Genomic DNA, 24,717 nt, shown 5'->3' with positions numbered 1-24,717 from the left:
CGGTGACTTCAGGCGTTACCGCATGCAGCGATGCGGCTCGCACCGCACCCTGCATATCCAACAAGTGGACTGACACGCCATGCAAGTGGCTGACACCACGAGGCAAGTGGCGCCGGCGACAGTCCCTTGTCAGAGCTATTAAAGCAATGGGCTGACGTGGCGTGACCCCCACGGCCGGCGAGACTGACACACCTGCAACGGTGCAGCTCGTCGTCAGCCCATCCATCAATCACCTCCTTCACTCCTCGGCTATAAATACCGACCCCAAACCAAGTTTGAGGTATCTCTTGACAACTCGCTCACTACTACTACTATCTTACTTTGCTTCCCAAGCAAACTACTGATTCTCACGCCGGAGAGTGGTAACAAGGAGCACCCCCCACCCCATCCTCCTTGTTACGAGTCACGGCTTGTTTCCTTGTGCAGGAGATCATCCACCGGTGACCCAGCCAGCGATCTCCGAGAGGAAGGGATTAACCCTTCTTGACGAGACCAGTGTGTTAACCCTGCCCGGTTAACCATTGTTTCATCACCCACTAAGGATGGTTGGGGTGGTCTTGTGATAGCCACTCGTGATGAGTGACAGCACACCACCGCAAGTGTGCTATCGCTTGTGGATGAGGGGAAACTTGTGATGTACATCACATGTGGATAGGATAATGGGTGTTTGACTTTTTTTGTTAAGGGGTAATTGGAGAATGTGTCAATATTTGACTTTCGTGTTGATGTTAAGTTGTGATTGAATGAATGTGATGAGTGTGAGTGATAACCACCTGGTGATAGAGTAAATTGTGATGAAGTGAGGTGTCGATTGTGATGAAGTGAGGTGTCAATACTAAAATCATCTTTCAAAAAATCTCTAGTTTTATAATATCTTGAATGCACAAGTGACACACAAAAGAAAATTACACATGATTCTCATTTCTCATGATATATCAAGCCAAGATCAATTCAAAATCCCATTAAGATAAAAGATTCAAGAACCATTAAGTACCAAAACAAGAGAACAATAAAGGAAGTCAATTACATACTAGAAAACCATTTCAACTCACTAAATAATCTCATATCTTAATTCTTACCACATCATCATCATAATTCATCATCATCATTATCTTCACAGCGCCTTAACGGTACTGCAAATAGCAATATGAATCCAGTCAGACCCCATATTAAAATTCATAATAAAAATGCAAAAATTAGTGGAAAATCCATATATACCTTGATGAAACCAATTTCCTTGGCGTTGCTGTGGAAGCACTGCCTGCAGCACATAAGGCCATACTTTCTGATCAATCCATGTGAATTCCCACACACACGGCTGCAAATCAAACAACCTCTTAGTAATAATAAAACAGAGATAATTTTTGTTAAAATGTATTCTAATAATCAATGAGAAGATTAACAGCAGCGGCAATAGCAATCACTATATAAACGAAAAAGAGTAAATTACTTTTTGAGTCCCTGTGCTTTAATGGTTTTAACCACTTGGGTCCAAAATCAAAAAGCTTAACGCCTTGAGTCCCTAACCGCTCATTTTATAACGTAACTTGAGTCCAAAATCAAAAGTTCAAGTGTTAAAAACTGGACTCAAAACGTTATAAAATGAGCGGTTAGGGACTCAAGGCGTTAAGCTTTTTGATTTTGGATTCAAGTGTAAAGGGATTCAAAAAATAATTTACTTAAAGAGAAAAAAAACCTAACCAAATAACAATCAAGATCCCATCTACTAAAGTGATAATAACAACACAGTAATACAAATTCTTATGATTTCATTTGTCGGAATTAATTTCATATATTTTTAATATTTATTAAATGCATCACATAATCAGAACACCTAACAAAAATCGATTGATACAGAAGAATAGCAAATGAAAAAAAAACCTAAAGTAAACCTAAGAATTCAAGCCGAAAATAATCGAAACTGATTAAGCTTATTGAAGCTAACATCGTCTATATATATCCATAATACAAACCATTTCCTATCTCAGTAACTATAATTACATCTTCTACTTGCATAACTTCTTAACCTATCGATTTTAATTCGTGTTGATGATGCGTAAGTACTAGGGTTTAACATGTTACTGAATCAAATGATGAAAATAAAAGGAAAAGGATTACAGAAGTGATGAAGATTACCAGGTGCGTGATCCAGGACCGTAGGTCTTAGGGTGAGAGTTCCAGATGTTTGAGTGGCCCATCGTTAGCAAGAAGCTGATAGCCGCAGTGGATCGAGTTCAGCGCCGGTGAGGGTTTGCCAATGAATGAAGATGGGTGGTATTTATACGGGGGCTGTTAAAACCCTAATTTTATTCTCAAGAGGGCATAATTGACTTCTTGCATTGGTTTAAAGAGTGGTAGGACATATTGGCCCAGCCAATGAGATATCGGTAGAAGAGTTGGGGAAGGAATTAGGTAATGTTTGGTATGCAGGAATGAGAGGTGGAATGTAATGAGTGATTACGAGGGAATGAATAAAAGAGTGTTTGGTTGGTCAATGGAATGGAATCACCAATTCCAAAAGGCATTCCATTCCCTCAAAATCATTCCTTCCACCACCCTTGTTTTTTTCTCATTCCATCCCCTCTTGCACTATTCATCAACACAACAACCCACAACCTTCGCCACAACCCACCACCACCCACCACCGACGCCATCGGCGCCACCCGCCACCACCTCACCCCGACAGCCACCGCCGCCGTCGCTACCCACTCGCCACCGTTATCACCCATAGCTGCGACCAACCGCCGACGCCACTCGCCGCCGCCGCCCACCACCATCGTCGACCACCACCACCACCGCCACCACCAACTGCCTCCGTCGCCACCAACCGCCACCTTAGCTACCACCAACGGCCACCTTGTCGCCACCACCACTCGTCGTCACCGCCGCACCGCCACTCGCCGCCACCACCACCACCCATTGCCGCCGCCGACATCCACCACCGCCACCTATAACCACCCACAATCAATACCACCGACCACCACCACCACTCACTGCTAATTTTATTACTCCGTTTTTCTTGCCTACCGAACAATGCACAATAATAATTCATTCCATTCACATGGTAACCAAACAAGACATGGAATGGTAATGATCCATTGCATTCCCTTGTCCATTCCATTACCTCGTCCATTCCATTCCTTCGTCCATTCCATTACCCCATACCAAACAGACACTTAGAGTTTTTTCTAAACTAGTGTTGGTGTAAAAAATATTTATCATTTTGGTGTTTCTTCAAAATTATTTACTAAAATGGTGTTTTCATTTATTTTGTGTTTTCCTTTTCTTTTAACCAACATAATAAATTTATTATTTTTCTATTCAATCAATTCACCGTCCGTATTTTATTTCCCTTTCTAATATCATCAATCAATTACATGTTTTCCAAATTCAATTATTCATGTATTATTTCCTCAATTCTTCTACTTACTACTCTTAAAGCATTTTTTTTTTATAAAATACATTACAACCTTTTTAATTTTTAAATATTTTGTGTTACAAGTATTTAACTCTATGTATTTTATAGTTTATACCATATTTAATCAAGCCTAAAATTGAAATGCAAATGCAGCCAAGAGTGCAAGTCTAACCTTCACTTATTTCCACGACAGATATATATATATATATGTGCTTTGAACGATCGATGTGAATAAGTATAGTAAAATAAATTGTAATGCTTGAATCAACGAAGATGAGTCTTGTATATATATTTTTGAACTTTTTTTTTTAATTTTGTGTATTTAATATATGAGCTTAATAAAACTTAAACCGTTAAAACTAAACAAACAATTTTATTCTTTTCCATTTTTATTCTTTTATAAAAGAATAAAATTGCAAATAGTGGATTGACTGAATAGAAAAAAGATAATAACTTTTTTATGTTGATTAAAAGAAAACAAATATAAAATGAATAAAAACACCATTTTGGTAAATACTTTTGAAAGAACACCAAAATGGTAAATACTTTTTTCACCAACACTAGTTTGGGAAAAAACTCAAGGAATTGATGTTTTTTTGTGATCTATGTTCGACTTTCACTTTTTCTATTATTTTCTGTGGTATTCAGGTGAAGGGCGAATACGGGTGGCGCCGATTCGTCTTGGATGTGAGGCGAGGTTTCACTGATTATTCCACTGCCGTGCCTTCGGCCGGGTGGAGGTCGGGTTTTCGTGCATCTGGGAGAGCCAAGGAGCTGGCGTTGGTTGAGTAGTCGACATTGGTCACAGCGCCTAGTGTCACGGGGGTTGACACGTCTTTCCTTATCGTTAAAAAAAAGACATACTGGCCCAAGTTTCCACAGTTTATGGATCACCTGCCATAGTTAAAATACATGTAAAATGACAAACTCAAAATCATAGATTTGAAACCGAGTTGAAAATTTTTAAGTTTGAGCTTCCGTTTCGATTTGGTTAAGCTTTGATTTAAAAAATAATATATCATTTCAAAATTAAATAGTGTTAGGACATATTTATAATACGTTCAGCTGAATACATTACAAACCAAAATTAATCTCAACCAAATACAAAATAAATTTTAAATTTCAACGAAATACAAGATAAGTCTATTAACATCTTAATCAACCTTTAAATATGTCATAGGTATTTAACTGCACACATAAATACCTGCAAATAATAACCATTTTTTATAAAAAATATTATATATAGTTATATAAAAATAAAATATATTAAAAGTAAAATAATCTGACCCAAACCGAGCCAATCGAGTAGGCCTTGTCCGAGCTTTAATTGGCGCCTTTAGACTAAGAGAGCCCAAATATATAAAGATAATATATTATTCAACTGTAATTGACTAAGTTAACACTTCTAAGAGCATTCACATTGGAGTGTCCATCTCCATCTATATAATTTAATTAAAACATATATTTTCTAAATTATGTATATGTTTCAAAAACCTCCCACATTTAACTCTCTATCTATAATTCTATATCTTTATCTTACTCATAAACACTTATTTTACTGAGTTCATTACATAGATAGTCCATGTGGTTTATTGAAAGTTTCGCCTGTAAGTACTAACTTTTGTTTTAACATGTTTATGTCATGTGGTTTTGGTTTTGTAACACAATCAGGTTCTAAGCCTAACGACTGTAAAAATCAAATGAAAACACCCTCATGTTTGGGCATTTTTAGCCTTTCGCCCCATTAGTTTAATACCCATTTAAAACCCTTTGGCCCTTGTCATTCCCATTTGATCATACCTTCCCTTGTTCCATCAAAACCACCACGACGCTTCAAAACCCATCATAAATTCCAGGGTTTAATAACAATTTTGAAGACGATGATAATCAAGTGGCATATCAGACAGGAAATCGATGATTATCAAGTCGATGTATATCATAAGTGTTTTTGTTGACTGCTTCAATCACCATCATATTTTTTTTGTTAAAAATTCTTGTTTTTGTGTTTTAGGTATATATGAAGAACTATTTTTGTCTCAAAGTGCACAAAGGAGGATGGTTTTCAAAGTTTCCCGATAGGATATACAATAATGGTAATATTGCATATGTTGACTTGCTGAACAAGGAAAAATTATGTGTTATTGATGTTGATTCAATTGCTAAAGAACTACATTATGATGATGGCTTGATTCTGCATTATCATTATCTTTATCTGATACCTGGTGATGATTTAGATTTTGGGTTGAGACCTTTAAGCAACCATCATGATCTAGTAGGTTTGTTGAAATATTTGTCTGTAAATGGTGTAGACAAAGAAATTGACATTTACGTTGAAGCTGGTGAAGCTAATGTAGAAGTTAGTACAAAAATGACAATGTAGGGTTTAAGATAAAATCATTGTTGAGTCACGTGATTGTTTTTGTCATAGATGGTGCACTTAGGTTTTGACTCACAGATGTTGTTCCCTCTGTTTATATCATATGCTTTTAAGTGAAAACAATTTTTTGCTATATGATTTGTTTTTTTTACAGAAGTCACAATACAAATTTGTGGTCTTGTCTTTTTCATTACTCTTTCTCTCTCTATTCTGAAACAGATGTTTGAGCATATGTTTAAGAGTGGGTAACAGAAATGACTTTTACCTTTCGTGGTTTGAGACCATCAGGGTTTGTGAAGGTTTGTGAAGTCAACTGGTTTGAAGTTTTCAAGCACATCACATTCATCAGATCAAGTAGGTTTAAACTCATATTTTTCAAACCCAGCACATGAATCTACCCATTTTTCACAATTGATTGAGGTAGATTCAAGTTCCTTTTTGCAACTTTGATATTTTTGTATCATAGTTTGGAGCTGGTCTTTGGTGATTGATGCTTCATGTTTTAAACTGCTGACGATGTCGAATGTAGACGCCTTTTTTACATACGGTAAAAAAAGTTTCTTCTTTACGCCTTATGTCGGGACCGAGCTCCTCTAAAAAAACACGTAAAATTTTTTACGCACGTTTGTAAAAAATGTTTATTTTACATACGTTTGTAAAAAAAAAAATTTGACATTCGACGTCGTACGTAAAAAAACATTTTACGTGTGAGTTTATATTCCACATTTTAAAAAAAAATGTTTACATTCGACGAAGTGCACATTTTTTGACATTCGACGCCATACGTAATTTTTTTTACATTCGACACCGTACATTAACATTTACATGTGATTTTACATTCGATATTAAAAAACATCAAATTTGACACCGTGCGTAAATAAATGTTTGACATTCGACACTGCACGAAAAAAAACATTTACATGTGAGTTTACATTCGACAATTAAAAAAACATTTACATTCGACCATCGAATCGTGCGACAATTAAAAACTGTTTTTTTATGCCCCTGGTCGTCGGCCCGAGCTCCCCTAAACGTCACACGTAAATCAATTTTCAAAATGCCCATTTTGTTGTTTTTACGGTAACATAAATTGGCTTTACACTTGATGGGTTTATCTAAGTTATGGGGTTTGGTGTATATTATTTTTACATTTGTCCAAATTGCCTTTTTCGCTATTTGCTATTTTTACGACAATGTAAATTGGGTTTACACTTGTTGGAGGTTTTACCAAGATTAGTGAAAATGATAGTTTGAAACGTTGAACATTGTTTTTAATTTGATTTGTGGGTTTGTCTAAGTTTTATGGTTGGCGTAAACGATAATTTGTGCTATATGAAAGCTATGTTTTTTCTTTGATTTCGCAGGTTAATGGGCTTTATGGTCAAAGACGAGGATAACACACAACAAATGAAGAACAAATTGAGTTTATTTTTTTGGTGGTACAACTTTTGTGATTTTTACGTTAATGTAAATATGTGTCTTAACGATTGATGACGACAAAGATCAAGGGGGACAAGGAACTAGTTGATTTTTATATTTTTTTCTATATTGTTTACCTTGGGGTTTTTTAGTTTGCACTTTAGTGTTGGCCTTTTTGTGGATGAAGATGTTGAAGATTAAGGAATGGAGACTTTTATTATTATAAATATAATGTAATTTTGTATCATAGGGTAAGGTTCGGCTACAAAGTTCATTTTTCCTACAAAGTGTACAAAGTCATAAAATACCACAATTTTAGCCATAAAACACACTCAAAACCCACGAATAACATAGTGAAGATAACTAAAACACAATATCTGAACCCTAACAGTCCTTAAAAACTTAAAAAACACTATCATACAACTATGAATATAAAACACAACATGATAATCAAAATAAAACACACTAATATTAGTCATTCGATAATCAAAGCCTTATCATCAAAAACACAACACAAAACCCATAAATATGGTGTCTTAGTAATATCTACTATGTTATTTGTGGGTTTTGAGTGTGTTTTATGGTTCACATTATGGTGTTTTATGACTTTTTACACTTTGTAGAAAAAATGGACTTTGTAGCCAACTCCCACCCTTGTATCATAAACATGTTTTACGTTTGTTGGAATCAAAATTCGAAGAAAGACGAAGTGTGAGTGATTATAGAAATCTGATGCTTGATGATGTTATTTGTTAAAATTAAAATGCGATTTTGGTTTTTTTTTTCTCTCCCTTGTATTCTGTTGCAAAACAGAGTCAAAATTTGAAATTAAAGAATAATGTGGTTTTGACAGATTGACAGGTCTGGCACAAATGCCAAATGACCCTTATAACCCTACCAATACCTTATATAATTTTTCAACATTCAATCACAAAAAATCAAATTATCCAAAGTTTAAATCTCAGCCTCTCATTTAATGTAAATCAATGGTTGAGATTAGTTCTCGCAGTTCACTATCAAGGGGGTTGTTCACAAATGAACCTAACCCTGGGTGTGGTTATAGAGTGAACAATAGTGTATTTGTGAACTGAGTGAACAAATCCTGGCCATTGATTTACATCATCAAATAGTATTTTCATCATCAAATCCTGATCAAATCCTGGTCATTGATTTACACTTGTGTATTGATAATCAAGGGTTAGGGTTAGTTCACACAATTCACTATCAAGGGGGTTGTTCACAAATGAACCTAAACCTATATATATATATATATATATATAGAGAGAGAGAGAGAGAGAGAAAGAGAGAAAGTGTATCGTACAAAATGCCTAAACGTACGTTGCGTACGCAATGGCAAAATCTCACGTTATGTTACAAAAAAAATGATAATCGCATGTTGTGGTATATGAAGAAATCGCATGTTAGTGTATACAAAAAGTTGCAAAATTGCATGTGTGTGTTATGAAGAAATCGCATGTTGTGGTAAACAATTTCACATGTTGTATTATATCAGAAATCGCATGTTGAAGCAAAAACTCACACGTTGAAAAACATTCTCGTACGCAACGTACGTTAACCTCCATTGTACAATAACTGGCCTATATATATATATATATATATATGTACATAGATGAAGAAAATATCATAACTCATCCTTGGATTCTTGTATGGAAAACATGTTCGTGCTTATTAAAAATATAAATATCTTAACCCACGTCGTAATTCATCTCGATTGATATATATCTATTTGTAGAGAAATATAGCTTGAAATAACCTCGTATTTGTGTAAAAATAATATACGGTATATTCCAACACATATAGTCCCAAACTACTACACATGTAAAAAAAGAACGTTTCGCTTCTTGAACTAATGCATATATATATATATGGGGGATGATAAATCGAAAACCTCCTTGAGTTAAAGAAACCTAGAAAGCTCTAGATTTACCATTGATTGAAAAAGATGGATGGTTGTGACGTGTTTTGGTATAATCTCTGTTACTTTTTATATTGTAATCAATAATAGTACACATAAGGGTAAAATGGGAATAAAGTGTGACAATTGTGTTCTTGGAAGAATGGAACTGTTGTCTTCGTATGATGCAGCAGATCACTAGTATTCATTATTCCATCTTTAGCCTATTAACCCTAGCCACATCATTCAAACACCACACAAAAATACGAAAATCAAATCCAGTTCACATTTCCCTCATTTTTTTAACAATCTCTCTCTCTCTTCATCCCATCTACGCCAACTTCGTCGGAGATTTCCACCGCCAAGAAATATCAGCAAATTATCTTCCTCCACACCAACTTCGCCAGAGATCATTTTATTTCTGTAACATGCTAGGTAGTTGTGTAATAACAACAACAAAATCCACTTTTTATATGATCAAAAATGTGACATACATCTACAAAAAAATTCATTTTTGTCCGTAACAACAAAAAAATCCCTTATCTAGTTGCTTTTGTAACAAACTAAATTACAAATGTAACAACAAACTTTATTTTATGTAACAAGTGAGTTAATATATGCAACAGTAATAAAATCCTTCATCCAGCGATTCAAACCTTGACACAAAAAAATTGTTACAAAGAGACGTAATATATAATTTTTACGTGATCAAATGTTACATAGAAACGTAACATATAATTTTTACATGATCAATTTTACGTCACATATGTAACAACCATTTTTTTTTTGTAACACAAAAAATATAACAACACACTTTGCTTATGTAATAGTCACTTTATTTTTACAATAATCTGAAAAAAAATATAATAACGCACTTTATTTTTACAATAATCTAAAAAAGTGTAACAATGCACTTTATTTTCTGTAACGGGCATTATTTCCGTAACACAAAAAAATATAACAGGCATTTTTTGCTTTGATTGTTACATTTCTAACACAAAAAAATGTAACAACACACTTTGTTTCTGTAACAGTCATATTATTTTTACAATAATCTGGAAAAAAATGTAACAACGCACTTTTTTTTTACAATAATCCAAAAAAGTGTAACAATGCACTTTATCTTCTGTAACGACCATTATTTATGTAACATGAAAAAATGTAACATGTATTTTTTCTTCGATTGTTACATTTCTAACACCCGGTTGCATAGTGTTACATAAAAATGCCTAGATCTTGGAAGTTCGTAACTAAGACGTAGAGAATTGTTATGAGAATTGTTACATCAAAAATAAACTTCATTAAATAATCCAACATAAGTAATGTAACTAGCAATGTTACAAAATGTACATAAAAAATATAACTTCATTAACAAGAATCCAACAACCACATATTTTTTAGATTCAATCATCATAATAATAAACAAGAAAGTATCTTAAATTTTAATCCAATACATAAGAACTTAAATCAAATTGTTTCCATTTGTTCAGATCTGAAAACAAATTTTATACAAAAAATTGATAAAATCAGTAATAAAAAACAACAAATCCAGAAAACAAGAACTTAAAAACATTCATTTTCTTGAACAAAAAAATAAAAAAAAAAGTTGCAGATCTACAAAAAAAAAATGAAGATTACAAAACACAAAAAATTGCAAATCTGAAAAAAAAAAACTGAAAACATACATACTAATGGATCTGGAGGATCTTTTAGATCTGAAACATCATGTTCAACATCGAACATCTTTTGGATCATCTTCAACATCGAACCGTCATCTAAAACATCATCTTCAACGTCGAACATCTTCAACCGAATCTGGAGCATCTTTTGGATCTGGTAGCATCTTTCTGGAGCATCTTTTGGATTAGGATCATCTTTTGGATTCGGAGCATCTTTCCCACTCACCAAAAATCAGAGCACTTTTGTATCTGGATGATCTTTTGGATCTGGAAATGTATCCAAAAGATAGAGATATAAAGAGAGAGAGGAAATGTATATAAAGAGAGAGAAAGCACAGCAAATGTATGTAATGATATAAAGAGAGAGAGAGAGAGAGATCAACTGTTACACTTTTCTGGCAGATATGTAAAATGACGTATATACCCTTCTCTTCATTTTTATGTACATGTGACATGGCTGAATCCTAGCTACACATGTGGGTTTCTTGGGTCTTCTCATCTGGAGTGGGTTTTTCCATTATAATTAGCCATATATATATATATAGAGAGAGAGAGAGAAGAAGGTTAACGTACAATAGCTATTAACGTACGACATATAATTACGCACGTTCATTTGAAAATCACGCACGTTATAAACTCAAAATCACGCATGTTGAAAACATTAATCATGCACTATATATATAATAATCACGCATGCCCCTAACTCCCAGTTCAAAATCGCATCCCCTGTTCTACGGTCTGATATCATTGTTACTGACCGTTGACTCTAATCGAATCAAAAGTTGGTCATGTTCGTGCATCCTCTGTTCTACTGTTTTGATTTCGAGTCGCCATTTTGATGAAACTTTTCAAAATCAACGATGAATTTGAACTCAATTCGATGAAATTGACCAAACAATGCCAATTTGAACTTAAATGAAAAGAAAGTTGAACCCAATTGGAACCCAATTCGAGTCGTGATTTCGATGAAACTTTTCAAAATCAAGCATGTTATAGAACAAAATCACGCACGTTGGTCGTACGTGTCGTACGTTAACCCTAATTGTATTTTACACTTTCTCACACACACACTCTCTCTCTCTATATATATATATATATATATATGAGAAGGATCCGTTCGGAACCACCCTTTATTGCGAGAACCAATGTGAACACAACCAAAAATACCTAAAAAATCTAAAAAACACACAATTTTTTTAATATTTTTTATTAAAAATCGCTACTTTTCGTCAATAGTTTTTTTTTAAAAAAAAAATTGGAGACGAAAACTGGCGACTTTTATAATAAAATAGTAAAAAAAAATTCAGGATCAAAAGAGCTTAAACGAATAAAATGAACAAATTAACAGCAGAAACCAACATAAATACAAGGAAGAAGGATTGATACGACCTATCGAACCCCCATCCACATCCAAAATAACAAAAACAGAAGCTTAGGCACGGGGTCGTGCCCACCAGGCATGGGGTCGTGCCCAGTCAAGATTCCCTGCAGAAAAAGACAACAACAAAAGACAAACCAACACGGGGCCGTGTCAAGTCAATATGGGCCATGGTCAACTCTAGGATTCGCAGAATCTGAGATAGTACAGCAAGTACATTCACCACGGGGTCGTGCTCTGTCAACACGAGGCGTGTTAGTACAAAGAACTGACATATGCAGTTAATGAAGGGAGAGAAATCGAAGACCATGGGGCCATGCCAGGAGGGCACGGGGCCGTGCTAGAACTCTGTTTCCCACTATAAATAGAGGTGCTTGGTTAAAGTGAAAGGCATCTCTTGGCAAACCACTTCTCTCACACTTGCCATCAGTCTACCACCACTACAACACCAACACACACCACCACCATCCATCTTTCGTCTTTTAGAGTGTGTAGTAGTCTCGGAATCCAAGATTGATCGTAAGAGTTCTTGTCAATCAAAGGCTATGCTTGGCTAATCTATTACATCACTTGGTGAAGACGGATCTTTTGTGTATTGCTTTTGATTTCCAATCTTTGGTAACTTTTTATTTGGGTATGTATTAATGACTTTAATAATTAGTTTTTTATATTGAAGGTGAACTTTACTTAATCATTTCTTCACGTTTTGTTGATTCACTTATTCGTGTCTTTACGGTCTATATAAAGCGTGTTAACTGCTTGGAAGGGGGTTAGAAAGGTGTTTGAGTAATGTTTTTGCCTCGTTCAGTGTATAGATCCTGCGAGGACCTGATTAAAGCTTATTAGGACTTCCCTTGAGACTGATAGCATCAAATCGGGGAAAGTAAGAACGACTTGTAATCCCTTATAACTTAATTACTATTAAAACAATAACCTGGCCTTGCAGGACTGTATCCCTGCTGACTTAGACCAATAGGCTGAGGGTAACGTCGCCTTCACAACAGGGGCCTACCACTTTTCGCATTAATAACTTACTTAATTATCTTTCAATAATCCGACCTTGCGGGACTGTATCCCTGCTAACTCAGACCAATAGGTTGAGGGTAACATCGTCTTCACAAGAGGGGCCTACTACTATAACTAAGATAATCTCTTAAAAAGCCCAAAGTGCGGAAATCATCAAAGGATACATAAAAGAGGAGTTGGAACCAAGTGATTTCTTCTTGCCTATTTGTTTTTCCTTATATTTACATTTTTTTAGTTTATCTTTTAAATCTTTCAAAAACTTGGTTAAATTAGACGTTAACAATAAGCCAATACTAAAAGCTCTTTTGTCCTTGGACGACCTTGGTATCTTACCATCACTATACTACGTCTACGATGGGTGCACTTGCTTTAACGTGTGTAGAGTGATAGTATTGTATCGTGTTTTATAAATATAAAGCTTGATCACGAGTAAAAAGTGCTTAAAATATATCAAAAATTTATAACCACATTCGACCACGTCAAAACACCAAGTTAATCAGAGATTAGCTTGTGGTTTGTTTCTCGTCCAAATAAGGTTAATCTTCTTTCGTTCTTGACAAACAGCTGCGAAGATCCTACAAAAAAATCAACACACCGTGAAGCTCGTTACAAGGAGGAGAATAGGGGGTTCTCCTAGTAACCACCCTCCGGCGTGAGAATGAGAACTTGCTTTGAGGATAAAAGTGTGTGTATTAAGTGAGAGAGTAAGAAAACGATCCTTAAACCTGTAGCCGAAGTTCTCTATTTATAGCCGAAGTGAGTTGTGAAGGAGATGGGCTGATGGGCCTGAGGCCGACAACAAAGACTATCCGTTTTGCCCCCCCCTGTAACGACCGTTAGTGTTTACAGGAGAGGGCGTAGTTGGCACACGTTGAATGGATCCACGTGTTCTGACGATTGTCCTTGTTGTCTGATCTGGCATCAGCGGTTAAGGGGGGGTCATAGAGCAGTGGTCGGCGCACGCTGATTGGTGCCACGTACGTGTCCTTGTGTACTTCATGTCCCCTGCACGATTACTCATCGTGCAACATTATAGAGTACAGCATGTCATGCGCTCGTTGGTTTACTGCTCTGTCAATCGTACTTTCTGTACTGTCCAACACTGTCTTGCCAGCGCAGGTGTCTCTGCGCTTCTTGGGCTTGCACCAATTCGTTTGTGGAAAGAAACTAAGTGTTGGATTTGATCTGTTCTGGGTATGGCCTCGCATGGCCTAAGGTTAACTCGTGTAGTCGGCGCAAGATTAGGGACCATACCCCTTCAAACCACTAAACTTTCCAACATCGGGTGGGAGTTTCGCCTTCTCCAGCGGGGCTAAGGTGATATCGGAGATATACTTGGATTCTTCTGCGGCTGCAGCCGACCTGTAGACCAGGCTGTAGTCGTGTTCAACATGTGGGTTGTACACTGCACAGGGGCACAGTTTGTACGATCGATGGTTGATTTGTATTCGGTCAAACACGCTTGATCTGTCTCCCTCCCGGTACGTCGAATCAAATTCTCCCGTGTATGTATCCCAATCGTTGCGTGTAATACAGCGGGGACCAAGGCGGTTTTGGAAGGTAGTTCTCCTGCACAAGTGCTCGTATTGCGAGTCATCATGCCTTCGTGTGTTGGTATGTGTATCCTTCGTAGTGCTGAGTGCTGACTCTGGTTGCCCCATTTATTCGAGACTCGACATTAGAACCTACAAAAAGTTAAAGGGTTATTGGATTTTATCACCCCAAACTATTGGCTATTGGCCGCCGCCACCCCCAACTATCACTTTGAGGTCCGTCACCCCCAACTTAACACTTAGTGTGTTCTGTCACCACATCGTTAACTGATCACTAACTTTATGTGACAACTCGAACTTTAGGCTTGCTTGATGTAACGTTTGTGCACGATATGTGATTTTATAAACCTGAATGATTAATTGATTTCATGATATATGTTATGTTATATGCATTATGTGTGTATGTATGTCGTATGTATGTGAACCGGCCACTCCTTGTTCTCGGGTCCATTAGACAACCGAGTGGGCTCGGCCCACTCCCCATTCGCAACACAAAACCGGAACAAGGGGCTTGTTTCACCACTTTTGCAAATCACAAACACACACACACAAACCCTAGAAGCTTTGCTCTCTCTCGGCTTGCTTGGAACCCGACGGCACACACACACACACTTTGAAGCTTGTGAAACGAATCGATCCTCTACCTTCAATCCAACCGGTTAGTGCTTGATAATTAGATTGCTTGTTAAATGGTTATCGTATGGTTTTGTATGTTGGTGTTGCTTAACCGAGAATTCTTGTTGATGTATTGATTGGGGTGATAATTGATTTAGTTTTGTTAATCGACTCATGTATGCTAAACATGATCACAATAATTGACGTTTTGGATATAAGCACCGAGTAGTTAGTAATCGGCTGTTAGACATTGTTTGATCGGGTAGAGTTGGTAATCGGGATCCATGTTAGAATGTATGTATTGTTATGAATGTTACTATTGTTCATATGCATGATTACTAATTAAATTGCCGGTTTGATGTTCTTGAATTGTTATGGATATGCATGAAATCTGAATTAACTGTTGATGAATTTCTGTGATTGATCTGATTTCGAAACTGCCTTAGATGTTTGCTAGAATCACGGATAAGTCAATGCAGGAATTATGGAAATCAGTTACATACGCGGTTTCGACACCTGGTTGCGAGTCGGGACCATAGTTGCGAGTCAGAATCCCACTCGTAACCAAGCCAGCACAAGTCGAGACTACGGTTGCGAGTCCCGTTGCGACTCGTAACCAGCACATGATCAGTCGTAACCAGACCATGATGAACCGAGATCTCCATTGCGACTCGCAACCAGCTGTTGCGACTCGTAATCTCCGGTTGCGACTCGAGATCTCCGTTGCGACTCGAGACCATCGTTTACACGCACACTGTTGGGCCTTCACTGTCACGGGCCCAATCTATTGAGCCCAACGATTTGAACTGTGGACTGTTTATTATTGGACTTGTTTGTGCTTGCTATTTGGGCCGATTGAGAATCTGGACTGTTTTGTTATTGGGCTGCTTATGTCATTGGGCCGGGTATGGTTGGACTTAGACAATTGGATCCTCACATGCTATGTCTTATCTGCTTACGTGCGTACATGCTTGCCATGACTATACGTGATTACTATATACGTGCTATACAAACCTGACTCGTATAATAACCATGATAGGACGTGAGTGACCATTTACTTGCTACTTATATTCTTTGTGTATCTGCCGAGCAAACCAAGGTGAGTTCACACAGCCAAGGCATGGGATTCCCGGGTTGGGAATTGGGTTGGATGTGTTGGATATGGAATGATTACTCGTACTTACGCATATACCAGACTATAGACCATCGTCCTCAGGTTAGTCAGGACACGTTACGTAAAGCCTACGTAACCCAGTATATTTGCCATATGTCTCCCGGGTCGGGAGGACACGTTACGTAAAGCCTACGTAACCCAATACCATCTACTGGCTTCCAGGTCGGAAGGCCACGCTGCGTAAAGCCTACGTAGCCCCCACGCGTACCACTGTCCTCGGGGAAGGGCACGTCACGTAAAGCCTACGTGACCCTGTACGTTTTCCTGTTCTCGGTAAAGAAGAACACATGGTCGGAAGTTAGTCTAGTAAGTACCGTTAATGAGACGCCCTCATTAGCCAAGATAAACATGGGAAGCCCCCACCTTTATTACACACTAGTATGGGAAGCCCCCACTAGCTATACTTATGCATTACACAATGAACTTACTTTCTGTGAACTCGCTCAACTAGTTTGTTGATTATTTGCTGCATGCCTTGCAGGACCTTAGGTATACTTGGAGCTTGCACAGGGAAGAGCAGGTCGTTGTGGGCAGATGGATCGTGATGATGTTGAACTCATAACTCGTAAAACTATTTGGATTTACTTTACTATGCTTCCGCTACTTAAAACAGTGTTTGGTTTTTGAAACATCAATCATGTCATGGTGACTTATATTAACTACTTCTATTATTAATTGCTATGGTTTGATATGATTGATGGCTTGATCCTGGTCAGTCACGCTCCCGGGCGGTGGTATTCCGCGGGTGGATTTTGGGGGTGTGACACTTTAGATCCTGTTACTATACTTTTGGAGGTGTCATAAGGATCTTAGGATGGTTTTAGGGATCTTAGGACACCCCAAATGTATAGTAACGTGATCAAAAATTAGTGATCACCAGTGGCGGATCCAGTGTCGGATTTCACTGGGTTCCTTTTGGTAGTTTTTCACTAATTTTCATTATTTTTTCCCAAATCATACAAGGTTTACACTAATTTTTTCCATTCTCTTCGAATTGAATGGGTTCCTGGGAACCCATGGAACCATGCTAAATCCGCCCCTGGTGATCACTATGTGTTAAGTTGGAGGTGACGGACGTCAAAGTGATAGTTGTGGGTAGCATTGACAAAATCCAATTTCCCAAAGTTAAATAACAAGCGATTGATACCATCAGAAGTAGAACTCAAAGCCAAAAATGGCGGACAAAGAGAAAAAGGTTTGCGATTCTTCATCATCTCATGATCAGAGCAAGCAAGAAGAAGATTTAATGGCGTTATACGGGTCCGATTCCGGGTGGGTCGAAGCCCGTACCCATTGCGATCATCTCGATATTCTCTCTTCGGATCTAACCCATATCCCCACACCGGACACTCCCTGCAACAGGTTCCTGTTAAACCCTAAACCCCAATTATTTACAACTGATTTATATTTCATTTTCATCATCCAACTGAATATTATTATTTCTTTTAATTTCCAAATTTAAATAATAATATTATAGTTATTATTCCAAGCAATAGAATTGGGGTTACAAACGAACCTAGAGTTTGTTGATCATAGCAAAAACTTGGTAGTTAGAATCCATACCTCATAAATCGTAGCTAGCTTTGTAAACTAACTAAACACTTAAACTAACGGAATTTCGTGTTCATGTTCGTCAAGAAAATGAACGTGTTCGTGTTCTGTAGTATTATAAACGAACGAACATAAATGAACATAAGGGAAAGGGTAATGAACGTGTTCTTTTTTGTTCGTTGGTTAGTCGATAACCAAGGTTTGGAAAAAAAAACAGTGTTTTGGGTCGATTAAAAAGACCCATTTAAAATCAGGTCGTGTTCGGGTTGGTCCGTTTAGAAACAGGTCGGATTGGCTCGTATAAAAACGGGTTCAGATGATGGGTTGATGAATGATGGACCAATTAATAATACTAATAATAATTCATAAACTTATTAAACTGAATACGTAAACGAACATAAAAATCAAATGAACGAACATGAACAAACAATATAAACAAACAAACGTACATGACCAAAAATAAACAAACGCAGATAATCAAACATAAACGAATGTTCACTAACGTAAATGAATGAACACACCATGTGGTCATGTTCATTCGTTTATTAAATAGACAAACTTTCCGTCGCACGGTTCATGAGCAGTTCACCGAACGCTTGATTTGTTTATAGGGCTACTGATCTTGTGTTTTTTCTTTTTCTAAAAATGATGTTACATTTGCAAAGATGCCATCACCCTGCTGAGAATTGGTTGTGCTTGAGCTGCAAAGATGTTCTATGTAGCAGATTCATCAACAAGCACATGCTTGACCATTATCAACTACAACATCACTGTCTGGCACTGAGTTACAGGTATGATCAAAAACTAACCTTCTTCATAAATTTGAACGGTATTTAAATATTTGTTTCTGTTTCTTGTTACAGTGATCTATCGGTTTGGTGTTTTTCCTGCGACGCGTATTTGGATGCGCAAGTTATGCCCCCTCTTCGCCCGGTTTATGAAACCGCTTACATATTGAAGTTTGGTGAAGCCCCGCCGTTTCGGACAATCGAGTGTTTGCAATTAGGAGATGGTTCCAGTTCAGGAAATTAGAGGTTGTATTAGGATGATGCAGATTCAAGTTCATGTGTTTCTTCTTTTATAGGCTTAAATTTGGAATGACTACAAGATTTTGGAATGAAACAGTGTTTTTGGATAAGGTTGACTTGCTTGGTTGACTTTTCAGTTTTTAACCATGGTTTGATTAACAATTGTTAGTGCATATTTGTGTGGTTACTGTGCGAATGCCGAATAGGCTAGATCGAGTCTGTATTGTATATGTGTTTGTAAGAGCGTGTTTAAACGTATAAACTGGTCAAACGGATGAATGATGTCATAATCATATGGTTATACGTTTAAATATGTCAATTGCGTGAGCCATGTGACTGAAGCTCCCAGTCGCATGAGCAGGTCTATATATAGGTAAGGCCATGCGATTGACTAGACAAGCTTCATTTTGGAGAAATCACACTTGATTTCTCCCGGAGCTTAAATATGTAAACTCTTTAGGTATTGAATAAAATCTGTGCCGGCTTGTTCTTATCACGCTTATCTTATCGATATGCTGCTGAAATTCTTACCGAATATGTTTATTTTATCGATCTCTTGAACGTATTTCTAACACTAATTGTTAGGTTTCACGATCCTAACACATCATTTTAACAATATGGCTAAAGTATAACATTTTCCCAGCCGAGTTTTGAATACAATGCAATGTGGTTACTCAAATAAATCATGTAAAACAAATGGAAAGAAGCAAAACGACACCAAAAGTAAATTAAGTTTTAACATTTTTTTAACTTGATGATTGAGTAACGAATGTAACCGGGTAACAAGAGAAGCGAAACCCACCAATGATTTCTATGAATATACATATGGGTATGGGTTAGCTTTTACTAATCGAAAGGCGTCATTGATCCTTGTAGATCACACATGCGATGCTCACAGTCCAGCTTGCCCCATCTTGCATCAACTCGTTCGCATGGAAACGTAGGCTTCCCGAGGCTGCAATATTAACCAAAAGTCTAATTTTAATGCATGCTAGGTTTATTAAAAACTTGGATAACATATAATAAGTTACCTCCTGTTAACAACATTGTGCACTCGACATAACCACTGTGAAAACTCAGCTTGAGAACCAGCCTGTACAGGGTTTGATCTGCCAAACATGTAAAAGTTCATGGATTATAGCATCACGAATAAAAGATGTTGTGGGTTGAATAAATAATATGTTGCAAGTTTAATGATGACATAGTAGTACGTTAGAGTTCTTTGTTAGATAGTGCAAAGGCGCTACTACCTTAAAACTTCTTTGAAATGATCTGCGCATTCCTTGCAAGGGTATATGCGGGATATTATTGCCATCTGCAGTAAAAATTCAATCCCATATACAACATATGTTTAATCTAATAAGTAATAACTAAACATGATTTCAAAAACTATATTAATACCAGTTCTTTGACATCCTTCTTCTGTTGCCTGGTTGGCTTTTCTGGGTACTGAAATTATAAGCAAAATAAAAACTATTTATTTAAATAATTTGTTGTTATTTAAAGTGGTAAAATTGAGGGTTGACATGAAAAAATGATCAAAATTTTGAGCAAGTGCAGAATGTCAAGGGAATGTCCTGGATAGTTGTTTTAATGTCATCTTGTTTACTCGCTCAATTTTTTTAGTCTTATGTATACACACAAATGCAAAAATACTTTGGTTTTATACATTCACGGACAGAGAATACAGAAATTACTACAAGTAACTAACAAGAGGTAACCTGAGCACCAAGAGTATGAATGAAAGTCCAAGTAGCCCTTCCGAGCTCTTCTCTAGTCACTGGACCAGCCTGCTGCAGAAAGCACATGCATACAGAAGTTCAATATCTTATGAAGCTAGTGATCTGATTAACAACTTAAAGTCATGTTACTCGAGTACATAAACAAGAACCTCGGACCAGAAAATTGTCGAGGAACAGAGAGGTGGAGTGATGCAGTTTCGGAAGCAATCAAATAGCTCAAAAGCTTAATGATTATTCAAAGACAATAAACGAACCAAAAGGTTCAAGAACAATGTTCTTCAATTATAAATCAACCAAAAACTAAATAAACAAAAACAATAAACCCTAGCTCCCTACTTATAGGGTAAAATCATAATGTAACTAGGAAACAAATACGATAATATATGATATTGAAATCTAAATTAATAATAAAAATAAATATTAATATAAGCTGCATCATTCTCCCCATCTTCAAAAAAAACTCGTCCTCGAGTTTTGCATCCATATTAAAACCACCTGGGTCGAAGGGAACATCAATCCGATTCATATTTATTATTATTACAACCCGCCTAAATAGCTCACCTTTACAAGTCGTCTTGCTGGTGAATTTTCCCTTCTATTCACAATTGACTTGACTTGCTCAAATAGTTCAACTTCAACTTGTGTCTTCAGTGTAAGAGGCTTCTCACAAGAGTTTAGTGGGAGGATCCAAAGTGAAGTTGGGCTCCCACATTTGTGTGCATTGGATTTGTTAAGTATGTCACGCCCTCATCTAAATTAGAAACTTTTTCCACAATGGGCTTTAAATGTGACCCACGAGCAGCAGATGCCAAAATGGGCGGCCTACAACAAATGGTAGCCGCATGTGTTGACTTTTGTGGGCATGGGTCTTGCCTCCATATTCTCCACCACATCTAGTTGAATAGCCTTATTGGCTACACGAATTTCACTAAAATTAACTAGGCAACGATCAGGCTGGGTGGAATCTTAGGTGTAGACCCCACCATCTCACTATGCTCTTCAAAACTAAAACAATGCAATTCCTGTAAATCCTTACTTTTAGGAATGCCACGAGTGGTATCAACATAGAAAGGAGGCATTCTCTCACCCTTATCAATTATGGAAACCACAATATTATTAACAATTGAATGATTTTCCTAACTCCAAATCCCGTGATTATGGGTGCTATATTCAAAGCGAACACATCTTTCGGCAATTGAGAAGGAATTTGCACCAAATCTTCACTAGTTTCCTTAATTGTCGCAATCCCATCTAAAGCTATCGGAGTCACCGAACCACCATGAACCACCGTATCACCACCATAAGATACCTCATCACCTCTGGCAACGGTGTATCATCAAAAATAACTACAGAAAACTCCTCTTCACCATTATGTTCATCGTCACCTTCGTTGTTTTCTCCATTCAAGGCCTTTGTAACCCATAAATAATCTTCTTGGCTCACCTCTTCATCCTCATATTTATCAAAACAAGGAGGTGAGTGATAGATAAAGCCGTGATGGGTGGGATGCTCCTCATCCCCGGTTAACTCGTCCCCGAAGGGTTCTTCCGATTCCGTTTCCTCCCATACCGGTGATGCCTCAAGATCCTAGACCCGTTTCTTGAGTCGCATAATCTTGTGTTGTAACTCAAGATTGCGGACTCGTCGTTGGAGTCGCATGATCTTAAGATCCCATGGGTCGGAATCAACTTCGTTGTTGCCTCGGTTAGCGGTTCTACGAACAAGGCGTCGATCTTCACCACGGGCACGTGAATCGAGACTATCTCTACCGTTGCCTCGGTCAGCGATTCTACGAACACGAGAGGAATCGCTATCACGTCGAGCCATTTGACAAACCAAAGCTCTAATACCAACTGATGCAGTTTCGGAAGCAATCAAATGGCTCAAAAGCTTAATGATTATTCAAAGACGATAAACGAACCAAAAGGTTCAAGAACAATGTTCTTCAATTATAAATCAACCAAAAACTAAATAAACAATAAACCCTAGCTCCCTACTTATACGGTAAAATCATAATGTAACTAGGAAACAAATACGATAAAATACGAAATTGAAATCTAAATAAATAATAAAAATAAATATTAATACAATATGCATCATGGAGACTGTAGATGATGATGAGCATGGGCAAGCTCTTCCCGGATAGACAAATCAGATCAGCGAGTGTTTTCTCTATACTCTATCGAGTCAAGCGCGCTTGCATGGAGCACATAGTCGGAAGTTTGGTTAATGAAATCGATCAATCAATCAATCATACCCAGTATAATCCCACTCATAGCCAGGCTACTAGTAGGGTCTGGGGAGGGTGAGATGTAGGCAAACCTTACCTCTATCCCAAGGGATAAAGAGGTTGCTTCCGATGAGACCCCCAGCTCCAAAGCCACATTCAGCCATAAGTGTCAAATTTCTCATAAAAAGGCACATAACTACTCTAGAAGCAACTAGAGAACATAGTCCAGGAAATATTCATTTTAAAGCTACGACGCAATAAAGCAATAACATACAAGCAAGCAGTAGACACAAAGGCAAGCAGTAACATGCAAAAGCCACCAAAACCAACTAAAAAACAAGGCTCCTAAGATAGGACTCTAATACCCAACCGTACCAACCTCCTAAAAGTCCTTAACCCTAATCCTACGTCTCCACGAACACCTATCCTCGACCATGTCCTCAGAGAAGGTGTTGAGGGGAAATTCATTGCATGAAAAACTAAAGTTAAGTGTGACAGTTGGACGCTTCCAGGTAAGCTGGAAGAAGTCAGATGGGGTGAGTAAGTCGAGACCAAATCTCAAATCATTTATGGCGACTGACAGAGTGGTTCCTGTGGAAGAAAGATGATTAAGGAGAAGGCGTCAGCTGGAAAGTTTTACTGAAAACATCGAATAAGCAGAACAAAGAGCAAAGTAACGTACAACTCAACAAGGGCAGTTCAAGCAGCAAGAACTGCATAATCTGTGACAATGACGACGGTGGTCCGCAAGGTAACAATGGCCACAAAGATGTGATAGTGTCGGTTAGTCTTTAATGTGTTATGACTCTCAACTCCAACAGAAAACACATCCACATTTCAATTTTCAATAACACAATTCGCACTTTCTCTAATCTTTAAAGTTTTAACGTGTTAATAATCATAAAGACAACATTGCAATACCGAACCACCAAGGATACAAAATCATAATCCTGAGTCAGGACTTTCATCAAACAGTTGGTGGGCATGATAAATTTTCACAAACTAAAAGACCAAACCTCAAATTCAAGTTAAACCCACCCACCCACCCACCGTACTAATAACGATTATTGCGAGTCTACAGCAAGAAATGAGATACCTTTGTGTGAGGGTCCGTGGGTTGAGGAAGATAAGAACCAGCTGATGCGGTGGAAGTAGGAGGTGCAGACGTGGAAAGTGAAACCTGTAGATTTGTAGGTGCAGTTGGGTTTTGAGGGATGCTGATGAGTTTGGAGAGATTTGATTGAACGGACGCTGAAATTCTTCCGATGGTGGTGCAGATTGCCTCTAGAGGGTTATCGGCCATTTTGATAGAGGGCGCGGGAAGCTTTCAAGCTTGTGCTCCACGCCCACGGTAAATCGAGTTAAACGTAAGTTAGAGTTTGCTTGCTAGCTTGGGAGTTGGGACTTTATCACGAACTATCTCAGTGGACCAAGACGGTAGGGCTGTAAATGAATCAAACGAACACGAACATGCAGTGGCGAAGCTAGAAATTTTTTAGGGGGGGGGGGGTCGAAAACGTATACACCCAAAAATTTCTATAGAATCGGGGGTCGAAAAGATATATACCCAAAAAATTCTATACGAAAACTACATATATAACACTACTGGCCG

The 24,717-nt window shown here is 37.5% G+C and overlaps 3 protein-coding genes across 6 annotated transcripts; 1 reads left to right on the top strand and 2 right to left on the bottom strand.

The window, feature by feature from the left end:
- Positions 1–900: 900 nt before the first annotated feature.
- Positions 901–2,311, bottom strand: LOC110929207 (40S ribosomal protein S29). Its single transcript, XM_022172336.2, has 3 exons — positions 2,137–2,311; positions 1,219–1,318; positions 901–1,133 (listed from the first exon to the last, which is right to left on the bottom strand). Exons 1-3 carry the CDS (start codon positions 2,196–2,198, stop codon positions 1,125–1,127), a joined length of 171 nt encoding a protein of 56 aa, XP_022028028.1. The 5' UTR covers positions 2,199–2,311; the 3' UTR covers positions 901–1,124.
- Positions 2,312–17,627: 15,316 nt separating this feature from the next.
- On the top strand, positions 17,628–19,277 carry LOC110929208 (histone deacetylase 6). The gene is made up of 3 exons (XM_022172337.2): positions 17,628–17,916; positions 18,771–18,896; positions 18,969–19,277. Exons 1-3 carry the CDS (start codon positions 17,729–17,731, stop codon positions 19,135–19,137), a joined length of 483 nt encoding a protein of 160 aa, XP_022028029.1. The 5' UTR covers positions 17,628–17,728; the 3' UTR covers positions 19,138–19,277.
- A 571-nt stretch (positions 19,278–19,848) lies between these two features.
- LOC110929209 (FAD-linked sulfhydryl oxidase ERV1) lies at positions 19,849–24,491 on the bottom strand. Of its 4 annotated transcripts, none has more exons than XM_022172339.2 (6): positions 24,202–24,490; positions 20,855–20,923; positions 20,535–20,582; positions 20,384–20,448; positions 20,165–20,242; positions 19,849–20,088 (listed from the first exon to the last, which is right to left on the bottom strand). In XM_022172339.2, the coding sequence occupies exons 1-6, from the start codon at positions 24,406–24,408 to the stop codon at positions 19,980–19,982; spliced, it is 576 nt and encodes a 191-aa protein (XP_022028031.1). In that variant the 5' UTR covers positions 24,409–24,490; the 3' UTR covers positions 19,849–19,979. The 4 variants fall into 4 exon arrangements, with proteins under 4 accessions (XP_022028031.1, XP_022028030.1, XP_022028033.1 ...); XM_022172338.2 differs by having other exon boundaries at positions 20,855–20,926; positions 24,202–24,488; XM_022172341.1 differs by lacking the exon at positions 20,535–20,582 and having other exon boundaries at positions 24,202–24,491.
- Positions 24,492–24,717: the final 226 nt, after the last annotated feature.

This window comes from Helianthus annuus, chromosome 3, assembly GCF_002127325.2.
Source record: "Helianthus annuus cultivar XRQ/B chromosome 3, HanXRQr2.0-SUNRISE, whole genome shotgun sequence".
NCBI lineage: Eukaryota > Viridiplantae > Streptophyta > Magnoliopsida > Asterales > Asteraceae > Helianthus > Helianthus annuus.
Note: the sequence above shows the minus strand (reverse complement) of the source record. Positions and strands in the feature narration are given on the sequence as shown.